The sequence below is a fragment of the Sinocyclocheilus rhinocerous genome, unplaced genomic scaffold, assembly GCF_001515625.1.
Source record: "Sinocyclocheilus rhinocerous isolate Xijiao unplaced genomic scaffold, SAMN03320098_v1.1 scaffold260, whole genome shotgun sequence".
NCBI classification, from domain to species: Eukaryota; Metazoa; Chordata; class Actinopteri; order Cypriniformes; family Cyprinidae; genus Sinocyclocheilus; species Sinocyclocheilus rhinocerous.
In genome coordinates this window covers 269,460-280,793 of record NW_015637541.1, presented here as the reverse complement: position 1 = coordinate 280,793, position 11,334 = coordinate 269,460, and the positions used below count along the sequence as shown (strand labels likewise).

Below are 11,334 nucleotides of genomic sequence, written 5' to 3'. Positions count from 1 at the left end.
ATGTATGATATTTATTTTTTGCTCAGAAAAACAAAAACAAAAATACAATTACATGAATTACTTTTCTTTCTTTTTTTTTAGAAAAACAACAACAATTTCAAGCAGTATTGTTTTTATGCTTCAACCCTTTTTCGTCTTTGACTCGTATATATGTATATACTTTTTAATATATTTTTAACAAAATGAATGCATTTATTCAGCAAAGGTGCATTCAATTGATCAAAAGTGATAGTAAAGACATTTATAATGTTACAAAAGATTTGCGTTTCAAATAAATGTATTGTTACACAAATAATTATTTGCAAAAATATTAAGCAGCTCAGCTCTTTTCAACAGTTGTGTAATAATAATAATAATAAATAATAATCATTAATAATATGTTTCTTTAGCTCCAATTCAGCATATTAGAATGATTTCTGAAGGATCATGTGACACTGGAGTAATGATGCTGAAAATTCAGCTTTGCATCACAGGAATAAATTACATTTTAAAATATATTCAAATAGAAAAAAAGTTATTTTAAATCGCAGTAGTATTTCACAATATTGCTGTTTCTACTGTACTTTTGTCTTGCTGAGAATAAGAGAATTCCTTCAAAAACATAAAATCTGGCGACCCATAAACCTTTAAACTGTAGTGCATTTCATTACAAAAATACATGTTTTCATTCGATAAAATGCAACATGGAGACTTTTGGGAAACTTTTGAATGATGACCTGAACAAACCAAATGAACTGAATGAATGAAATGAATTGGGTTTCTTCACACATTTCAGACAGATTGAAACTGAACACATACTTTGACACAAATAAACCCATATGTTTTGATGCTTTTATGTTCACAGGAGAGTGTGAGTGCGCTCAGGTGGGACCCTACCGGTCATCTGCTGCTGTCTGTGGGTCGCTCTGAGGTGGTGAAGATCTGGGGTCGTGCCAGCGGTGCGTGGCTCACCCTCCACTCTCTGTTCCACACGGGCACAGTCAACACGGCCGATTGGTGCCCTCTGCCCGGGAGAGGACCGGAGCCTCGTCTTATGATGGCAGTGTAAGTGTGCCATATGCTTAATAATCATCACAGCGATTTTCAGAACCAGATGCCCACCTACTTTAGTATTTAGCAAATTGTTGGGGGTGTTACTACTCATTTCACTCCCAAAAAAGCCATTTACATGTAGAATTCTTAAAATGGCAATGCAATGGAAATAGAAACCAGTGTTATTTTATAGTATCACTGAGACGCTAGTACAGTTTTTGTTAATATTTTGGAATTTTTAAAAAATATTTTCTACTTTCATATTAATTTTAGTTAAAGTTTTAGTAATTTTGTTGTGTGTTTTTGTTGTTTTTAAATATGTCTGTATAGTTTTAATGAATTTTTATTTCAGTTTTAGTTTCATTTATTTTAGGACATCAAGTTAAACTAAATGAGAAATGTTGCAATGGAAGTTTTTTATATTATATTTCATCAATGGAAGTTTTTTTATATTATATTTCATTAAAGTAACATTTTTATTTTTTTTGTCAGCTATAATAACCCAGGTAGCAACAGATTTTTCTTCGATATTATGACAAATCAGAGTGTAACAAATTATAAAAAATAAAAAAAAACAGCGTGACATTTTAATTCAACAATACAATTTAAAAATGTATTAAAAATAACAAATACACAGGTAAATTGTTCATAATAAGAGCTGTGACATTCATTTAGATAATAGATAGTAAAAGAACTTTTAGAACAGAAGTAAAAACCTAAAGGTCAAAGAAAGGGTGGAAAATAGACGAAAAAGTGTAAAATTAAATGGCGACTTTGGTGGGAGAAACATTAACATTATAAGTAAGAATCAAATCAAGTGGTCTTAAAATGTTACAAAAGTGTATAAAATGGCACTATTATTATTTTTCACACCATTAACGTGAAGATTGGGTACAAGATATCTCAGAGGAGAGCTTTAAATGAGTACTTCATGAAGTATTTTTAGGATATGTAGGCATTTATCGGTTATATTGGTACTCAAGGATGCACAGGTGTCTAATCCATCATCTAAATGTTAAGATGTTCCTTTATTTCCTCAGTGGATGTCAAAATGGCCTCCTGTATGTGTGGAATCTTCCTCAAGGTGGCGCTAATGTCTCGGTGCCCAATTTCCTCACCCCGTCTACCAGCCAAGACAAGAGCAGTGCCATCAAGGTCAGAATGATTTATTTTTGTTTTGTTTTTTGGGGAGATAATTTAGCCTTCTTATTTATTGCCTGTTTAAACTCGCCTTTTAATTCACTTTCTTACTGTTAGATTATTCGTCACTAAATGTATTTTTTGGAGTTTGTTAGGACAGTTTAAGGAAGCTGAGTGTGTGTGTGTTTTTTGTGGTTTAGCGAGGCAATGCTAAATGTGTGTTCCGCCTGAGTGGACACATTACTGCGGTAAAGACCCTGTCATTTTGTCCCAGTGGACTTGCACTCGTGTCTGGAGGAATCGGAGGGGTGCTCAACATCTGGTCTCTCAGGGTGAGTCAAACGTTTCTTATAGGTATTTCTTTTATTAGCTTTACAAAGCTCCTGTTTTTGATTGTAACTCCCCTGTGTTCTAGGATGGTTCGGTCCTGCAGACTGTGGTTACAGGAATGGGCTCTGTGGTTTGTACCACCTGGATCCCACACATAGGGGTGACCGCTTGTTCTGGAAGATCAAAGGTACCGAACACTTTCTGAAAAAGTGTTTAATTCGGTTCATGTTTAATTTAAAAATATGTAAGTAATGTTTAATTCTGTTTCTCCTATCTCAGGATGTTTTGCTAATTCGCTGTACCCCGGACTGGATCTCTCAGAATCACGTTCTGGCCTCCTGCCGTTCCGTTCTACGCAGTCAGGGCATTCTGGGATTGAATCGTGCCCCCTGCATGGCCGTCTTTCTTGAGCGCCTTCCCACATTGCTTCAGGAGCAGTACAACTATGAGAAGGTACATGCAGTTTCTCATCAAAACTGAAAACTCAACATTCACTAAATCTGTTATTTTTTAAAAGACAAAGAATAAATAAACACACTAAAGACTAGGGAAAACTATATTTAAAAAAATTATGGCCTCAAAGGGGGAAATTTTGCTATGATCTTTTACTATCCCTTTAAGTTAGTGCTAGATAGTAATCTAAATAACAAAATCGGCAAAAATACTTATATCCGCACTCGACTATTTTATTTTCTATTTATCATTTTTCTAATTGATATCGGCCAATAAAATACAAATCAAATTAAATGAAAAATTGCTAATATTTACAAAATATAGTCACATACAAAATTAAAAATATTCAGGAGATATTCAATCTTTTTTATCAGATATCAAATTGAAAGATTTTATGTAAATGTTATTGTTGTTATTTTTTATTTATTTTTGTTTTGTTTGTTTGTAAATATAATGTTAAATTATTGTATCAATTCATTAAAGTGATATTATTATCATTTTACATTTTATTATTTTTGAGTTTTCCATGAATATAACATTTGATGCTGAAAAGATGTTAATTGAAATACAATTATACTCCATTTAAATTAATTTGGAGTACCTTTATGGGTAGATTTTGATCATAAAATGTGCTTATAAAACAGGAAAATCTGTAGAAGTGCGCTTTGTTTTGAAATGAGTTCTTGAAGTCTTCTAGAATGCTGTAGAAATGACATAACTGTATTCATTTCATTAGAATAACTGACACATACTGTACATATTTGCCTCAGTTCTGATCCAGTCTGAGTTTCTGCTGAGGCTCAGTTTGTTCTGCTGGCATATTGACTCTTTGCCCAGTTTTGCTGCAGAGTTTCACTTAACAGTCTCTATTAACAGCTCATTATTGTCCTCGGTTAAACAGCAGAGATCTCCTGCAATCTGCAGTCTGCTGAGGAGAGACCAGAGTCAGTCAGTTACACTGCAGCTCTCTGGGTCAACATCACCTCAGTGCCACCTAGTTTTACTTCCTACTTCATCAATTTATGTTTTAAAATGTATTAAAATAGACGTAATATTTCACAGTATTCATAATAGTTCACAGTATTACTGTTTTTACTGTATTTTTGGTGAGCTTCTTTAAACAACAAACCTTAATTATTCCATAATTATTTATATGAAAATGGTATTCTCAGTGCATTATAGATATTATATAAAATCATATCCTTTCATGTGTGTGTTGTTCCTCAGAGTCATGTGATGGCGGGCGATCAGTTGACCCACAGTGCCTTTCTTCAGAGTCTGGCCACTCTGGCCATGGGTCTCTTTTTGGATCAGTTACTGTGCCGTCAGCCCAGACCGCCTCATCACAGCGGGACGGGGCCGGGGCCGGATCAGGACGGGGCCCCTGGATCCTTCTGCCCCTCAGAGTGGAACTGGCTTTCCATCTATTCAACCACAGTGAAGAGCGCAGAGGCGTTTGCTCGTGGCACCGCCTTCCCAGAATCCTTCATTGCACCTGAATTCCATCATTCTGGATCCACGGAGTTGACCAAACCATTGGTAAGATGCAAAGGAATTAATCCTTGTGAAATACTTGAAGGATATTTGTATATCTGCTTATAATGTTAGTAAGGTTTCTTTGCACAAAAAAACAACATCATTTATTCGAGACCTTTTTTGACTCTTGTTTTGACACTTGGAATATTAAATGAGCTGTTTTTGCTGCTTTACTTTTAAGAAAAGAAGAAATACATAAGGATTAAAATGAAAAAAAGAAATTCAAAGTCAAGTCAAATAATAAAAAATGACAGACTAAGTAAGCATAAAAGGAAACAATGAAAATAATGACAATACTAGTGCAATCAGTATGGGAAAAAATGCAGTAAAGTATAAAACTAATATATATAAAATTTTTATTTTATAGTTTTTCCTTTAACCTTTTTATATTTTTTCTGATTTTCATGTTATTTTTGGAATTAAATGTTGTATTATGATTCGTTACAGTGTATTATAGTAAGGTAAAACTGAAACTAAAATGAAAACAACAATAAACATTTTTATTATTTAAATAAAATAAATATATTTAAAAATATATATTTCAGCTAGTTGCTAAGGCAACATTTTTCAGTTTAGTTTGTTGATGTATTAAAATAACTAAAACTAAAACTGAAATAAAAATAAATAAAAACATGTACATGACTAATGTGTAATGTACAAAACATACAACAAAATTACTCAAACTTTAACTAAACTGGTTCAAAATATTAATAAAATCTATAATAGTATTTCAATGACACCAGAATTCCTTAGCTGAGCTCAGAAAATCCTGTTTTCCACAATATGCCCCTTAAAGGTTATTTTGATTTATGCAAAGGGTCTTTTGTTCTCCTTCCAGGACAACAGTAAATGGACCTTCATGATGGATGAACAGCTCATGTCCTGGGCGACCAGCAGACCTGAAGTAAGTCTGTGTGTTCCTGAACGTGTGTGAGGTTTAGCAGATATGTGGAAGTGTGTGTTAAGACATCCGGATCTTCCTTCATCTCCCTCGTTCGTCTCTGTCAGTATAGCCCCTGTGTTCAGCATTGTTCTTTCAGGCAGATTTTTATCACTCTTCACGTGTTTTTATTCATTCAGCTTTTATAAATTACCCCTCACAAACCCTAGCAGCCAGCGCCACACAAAACCTGTCTCTACTTTACATAAAACTCCTTTCCTCATTATTTAAAGCATATCTCTATGCCTATTTTACTTTTACAGCTTGCTAAATTGGCTTGAGATTGCATTAAAGGAATAATGTTTTTGTAATGTGTATAAAGGAAATATTATTGTATTTAACAGTGCTTTAAACATCTTTTTTTTTTAATCTAATAAAGTCATGTTTGTGGTTTTGACAGGACTGGCAGCAGGGTGGTAAAAGTGAGGTGTATTTGTGGGGTAACGGACGTCACGGGCAGCTGGCGGATGCTGGAACCAGCGCGTCTGTGCCCACACTCGCTCCCTCTCTCTCGCAGACTCAACAGGTAGATTATCAACACAAAACACATGCAAAGCTACCACAAAAAGTTTACATGTTCATTTAAAAAGAGATGTTCTCTCCATTTATCTCTGCTAGGTTGTGTGCGGTCAGAACTGCACGTTCCTGGTTCAGGCTAACGGTACGGTTCTGGCTGTAGGGGAGGGCAGTTACGGGCGACTCGGACAGGGTAACTCAGACGACCTCTACACCCCAACTATCATCTCAGCTTTACAAGGTAATGCAAACCACAGCAAACTTGTTTTCAGGCCAGTGCCAGTAATATGTGTAGTACACAGATGTAATTTACACATTAAATCTGGGGGAAAAGGTTGAAAATAGTAAGAGTTAATTCACATAAAAAAGTCTTATATTAGTTTTATTTAATGAATACATGAAAGTTTCATCTCATTTTAGAGCTTTTTAAAGTGACATATAACTGTGGCTGTCAATTAAATAAAAAAATATATTTTATTTTATTAATAAAATAATAATAACATACAAAAACCAACATAAATAAACAACTTGATAATAACAAATAACATGATCAGCAAACAATATAATAATAAATAATAAATAACAACAATAATAATAATAATAATAATATAATATTTATATTATTATTAATAATAACATACTTTTAATCTATTTTTAATAACATTGTAACTATATAGTAATTATAAATAATAATAATGACCTATAAAATATTATTATTATTATCTGAATTTTAACACATTGTATTAAACTTGTGCTGGGAATAAGATTATATTATTATTTGTTATATATTGGAAATAAGATTAAGATGATGATGATGATGATTATTATTATTGTTATTATTATTGTCTATTATTATTATTATTATATTAATTATTTTATTATTTTTATTATTTAATAACCTCTTTATCTATATTTTTCTAATAACTTGTTGAAACTATAATTATATAATTAATAATAGTTTAGGTTAAAATATTTTTGTAATACTTTTTTCAAAAAGAAGTCTTATTTTTAAAAACAAAAAAATAAAATAAAAAATTATTATTATTATTATTTTATTAATAATTTTATTATTTTTATTATTTAATAACCTCTATCTATATTTTTCTAATAACTTATACTGTAACTATAATTATATAATTAATAATAGTTTAGGTAATAATAATAATATAATTGATAATAATAATAATAATGACCTCTTAATATATTTTTCTAATAACTTATTGTAACTATATAATAATAATAATTAATAATTATAATGACCTATAAAATATTATTATTATCTAAACTTGAACTCATGCATATATAAAAATGCATGTAATATATATTGCATCTATTACATGTCATTTTTTTCCCTAATAGGTTATGTAGTGACTCAGCTGGTGACATCATACGGGTCTGATGGCCACTCATTGGCTCTCACTGAGACCGGAGAGGTGTTCAGCTGGGGTGATGGGGATTATGGGAAACTCGGCCACGGGAACAGTGAAAGGCAAAGGCGACCCAAACAGATCGAGGCTCTGCAGGGAGAGGAAGTGGTGCAGGTAAAGAAAATGACTGTCCAAGATAATCACCAAAACCATCACATGATCAGATTTCAGAAGATTTCTGATTCTGACATGATCAGATTTCATTTGAACATCATTTCCCTCTTTCAGCTGGCGTGTGGGTTCAAACACTCAGCCGTCATCACAGCGGACGGAAAACTCTTCACCTTTGGCAGTGGAGATTCTGGACGCTTGGGTCAAAGGTCAACTTCAAACAAGATGGTCCCGGAGAGAGTGACAGCACTGGATGGGTACCACATTGGACAGGTGCTTCTTCATTGTTTGGACTTTCATTCTAATGTGCGTATATGACCTTTGACCAGCGCGTGATGAGTGAAGATGACCTTTTCTGTCGTGTTTAGGTGTCATGTGGTATCAATCATACTTTGGTCCTGTCATCAGACGGCCTGAGCGTGTGGGCTTTCGGAGACGGTGATTATGGTAAACTGGGTATTGGACCATGTACAGTGAAATGCTACCCACAGGTACAGTCTTACTGATTGATCAGGTACATTTTCATTCAAAAAGTTTGAATTTGGTAAGATTTGTTCATATTTTTGAAAGATGAATATTGTGGTCACCAAGGCTGCAATTATTTGACCAAAAATACAGTAAAAACAGTAATTATGTGAAATATTAATACAATTCAAAATAACTGTTTTCTATTTTAAGAGGTTTTAAAATAGAATTAATTTTTGTGATGCAAAGCTGAATTTTCAGCATCATTACTCCAGTCTTCAGTGTGTCTTCAAATGCTGATTTGGTGCACAAGAAACATTCTTATTATTGACAAAACTTTCTTTGATGAATTAAAAGTTCAAAAGAACAACATTTATTTGAATGCTTTGTAACATTATAAATGTCTTTACTGTCACTTTTGATCAGTTTGATGCATCCTTGCTAAATAAAAGTAATAATTTCTTTCAAAAAAATAAGTCTTACTGACCCCAAACTTCTGAAAATCAGTGTGTTTTTTTTTTCATTGGCTGATTGTCCTGGGTTTCTATTCGTTGTTAGAAAGTGGAGGCTCTTTGCAATAAAGGCATTAAAAAGGTTGGATGTGGAACACATTTCTCAGTGGTTCTGGCCAAAGATGGACACGTCTACACATTCGGCCAAGGTAGACCCTCCAGAAATCATCATCATCATCATCATCATCCAAATGCGTTTGTGTAAATGTGGCATCATTTACATTTACTCTATTTTGATTCTAGTCTGAACCAATTTTTCTCTCAAAAGAATATTTCGATCGTAAAGCTGACTGTGTGTTTTTCAAATGACCTTTGTGATGTTGAGAAAGCCCTTATATGCATGTATGTTTTCACAGAGCGTCTGATAGGTCTGCCGGACTCCATGCTGAAGAGTCACAACCGGCCGCAGATCATTCCCGCTCTGGAGGGCGTCTTCATTGAGGACATTGCTGTGGGCTGTGAACACATCCTTGCTTTATCCAACACTGGAGACGTGTATGCATGGGGCTGCAACTGTGAGGCCCAGGTACTGTCAGCAAAGATGTTTTCTGTGGATATTTGAGAATCTGTGAATATTTAGTGGAGCTCATGTCCTCTTTGTGTGTATTGCAGCTGGGTCTGGGCCATTCCAATCCTGTCAAAGAGCCCACTCTGGTTACTGCTCTACAGGACAAGAAGATCAGGCAGATCTCGGCTGGACGCTGTCATACCTCGGCCTGGACCACACCGGCTCTGTCAACCAGAGCTTCAGGTACAAACAAATCAGTGAGCTGCATTGGAACTTCATAAGTAAACTGTTTGAAATCATCTACATGGGTAACAGCTAATAATGTTTACTTATATGGACCATACAACTAGCACTGTTCAATAGTAAGTTCGTTCTTATTGGTACTATGAAACAAAATTGCAAAAATTAAAGTTTTAACATTTCAAAAATTAAAAATGTTTTTGTTTTTTACAGAAAAAAATCAACAAAATCCTAAAAATGTCAATGAATTTGTATAGTATTTATAATTTTTTTAAAGATTACAATTCAAGTGCGCACATCCAGCAGGCCAAAAGATTTATTATTTTTTAAAGAAATTAATGCTTTTATTCATTATATATACCAAATGTCAGTAAAACATTTATAATGTTACAAAAGGTTTCTATTTCAAATAAAGCTGTTATTTTGAACTTTCTATCCTAAAAATCCTGGTTCGCTTATGTTGTTTCCACAACATAAGCAGCACAGCTGATTTCAACATTAATAAAAATAATAAATTGTTTCTTGAGCAGCAAATCAGCATATTATAATAATTTCTGAAGACTGGAGTAATGATGCTGAAAATTCAGCTTTGCATCACAGGAATAAATTACATTTTAAAATATATTTAAAAAGAAAACTGCTATTTTAAATTGTAATAATATTTGACAGTATTACTATTTTATTTTATTATATTTATTTATATTTGATCAAATAAATGAAGCCTTGGCCTTCTGTCAAAAATATTTATAAATATTACCGACCCAGACTTTTGAATTGTATTGTATATTTTCTAGTTATTCTTGTCTCTAAAATATTTAATCGACTAATTGCTTTTTAGTACAGTCTCTACAAATATGATTTATCCAGAAGCAACAAACAACAGGCAGACTCATAGAAAATCCTGAAAATATATTGGTCAAAAGCTATAAACCCTGTAATTCAGATATGCAAAATGTTTCTGCTGAATCCTAGCATATCTCAGCAAAAAGCAAAAAAAAACCTTCACATCTCCACAGACTCTGACCTCATCAGTGAACATCTGTTCTAGGATCAGTTCCTCAGCGGTTGGATGTGAGATTTGTTTTTGCATTTCATGTCAACAACTCTGACTGTGTATTTTGCAGGTTGTTCAGGGATACAGCTGGGTCTGCCTCAGTCCGTGCCTCCGCAGTATAACGCCCTCAAAGACTGCAGCCCTGAAGTGCTAAACACCCGTCTCAGAGTGCTGTACCACTTCTCTGATCTTATGTACAAGTCCTGGAGGCTTCTGAACCTCGACCCCCGCAGTCAGGTACGCCAATCAATAATAAAACAAACACACACACATTCACGTGAATCACAGCATTCGCTGCTGATGTTTCACTGGGAAAAAACTGTACTCTGACTCCCTGCCAAGAACCTTTCATCATTTTCTAAGCTCAGCTGATTTTGTGTCCAGTGTGAAAGTGTTCCTTGTTACGGTTCCTGATTTTTACCTCCAGACTAATAGGTCTGTGTCGGTCGATATCCGAGCAGAAGTTTTGTCTGACAGTGTCACTGTCTGGCTGGTTTCCAGGTAAATGCTTCCCGCTACAGCTCAGGTACCGCTGCCATCGTACAGGGCCAACTCAGAGGCCTCCTGTCCCCGAAAGTCAACACACTTCCTCTCGTTCGCACTATTGGCAGAACCATGACCCAGGGAAAGACCTACGGTCCCCAGATTACAGTCAAACGGATCTCCACCAGGTATGAGCTTTTAACCAGGGCTGCACAATTAATCAAATTCACGAATTCACCGAAATCACAAAATGGATTAGCGGTACTGTCAAAAGGCTGTGATTTAATGAAATAAATAAATGTGCTGCGTGATTCTGAGCGAAATGCAGCACTGTGTTCTTTTACATGCAGGCAGCTCATGAGCTGGTGTTTTCAGCGTTTCAGAGTGTTTCTTTTTTATTTTTGTAATTATTACTTTACAGTGGAGTATTACAATAGTAATAATGAACAATATTTATTATTATTATTATTATTTTATAGACACTATTATTAATATTATTATTATTATTCTTTTCTGAACCTGAGCTCCATGTAATGTACTTGTGAAGGAAAATATATATATATATATCATTTAATAATGTTTTAAAA

At 34.0% G+C, this 11,334-nt stretch overlaps 1 protein-coding gene across 1 annotated transcript in view; it reads left to right on the top strand.

Annotated features, from left to right (window-relative positions):
- The window catches only part of LOC107749012 (probable E3 ubiquitin-protein ligase HERC1), a 90,402-nt gene that overhangs the window by 62,944 nt on the left and 16,124 nt on the right, over window positions 1-11,334 (top strand). The window contains exons 65-81 of the mRNA XM_016564060.1: window positions 845-1,044; window positions 2,073-2,187; window positions 2,373-2,504; window positions 2,588-2,689; window positions 2,782-2,955; window positions 4,183-4,494; window positions 5,330-5,395; window positions 5,832-5,957; window positions 6,050-6,188; window positions 7,307-7,488; window positions 7,603-7,758; window positions 7,854-7,976; window positions 8,509-8,611; window positions 8,819-8,988; window positions 9,075-9,213; window positions 10,335-10,501; window positions 10,766-10,935. Of these exons, the coding sequence (XP_016419546.1) occupies window positions 845-1,044; window positions 2,073-2,187; window positions 2,373-2,504; window positions 2,588-2,689; window positions 2,782-2,955; window positions 4,183-4,494; window positions 5,330-5,395; window positions 5,832-5,957; window positions 6,050-6,188; window positions 7,307-7,488; window positions 7,603-7,758; window positions 7,854-7,976; window positions 8,509-8,611; window positions 8,819-8,988; window positions 9,075-9,213; window positions 10,335-10,501; window positions 10,766-10,935 (2,576 nt within the window). The remainder of the gene's footprint in view (window positions 1-844; window positions 1,045-2,072; window positions 2,188-2,372; window positions 2,505-2,587; window positions 2,690-2,781; window positions 2,956-4,182; window positions 4,495-5,329; window positions 5,396-5,831; window positions 5,958-6,049; window positions 6,189-7,306; window positions 7,489-7,602; window positions 7,759-7,853; window positions 7,977-8,508; window positions 8,612-8,818; window positions 8,989-9,074; window positions 9,214-10,334; window positions 10,502-10,765; window positions 10,936-11,334) is intronic.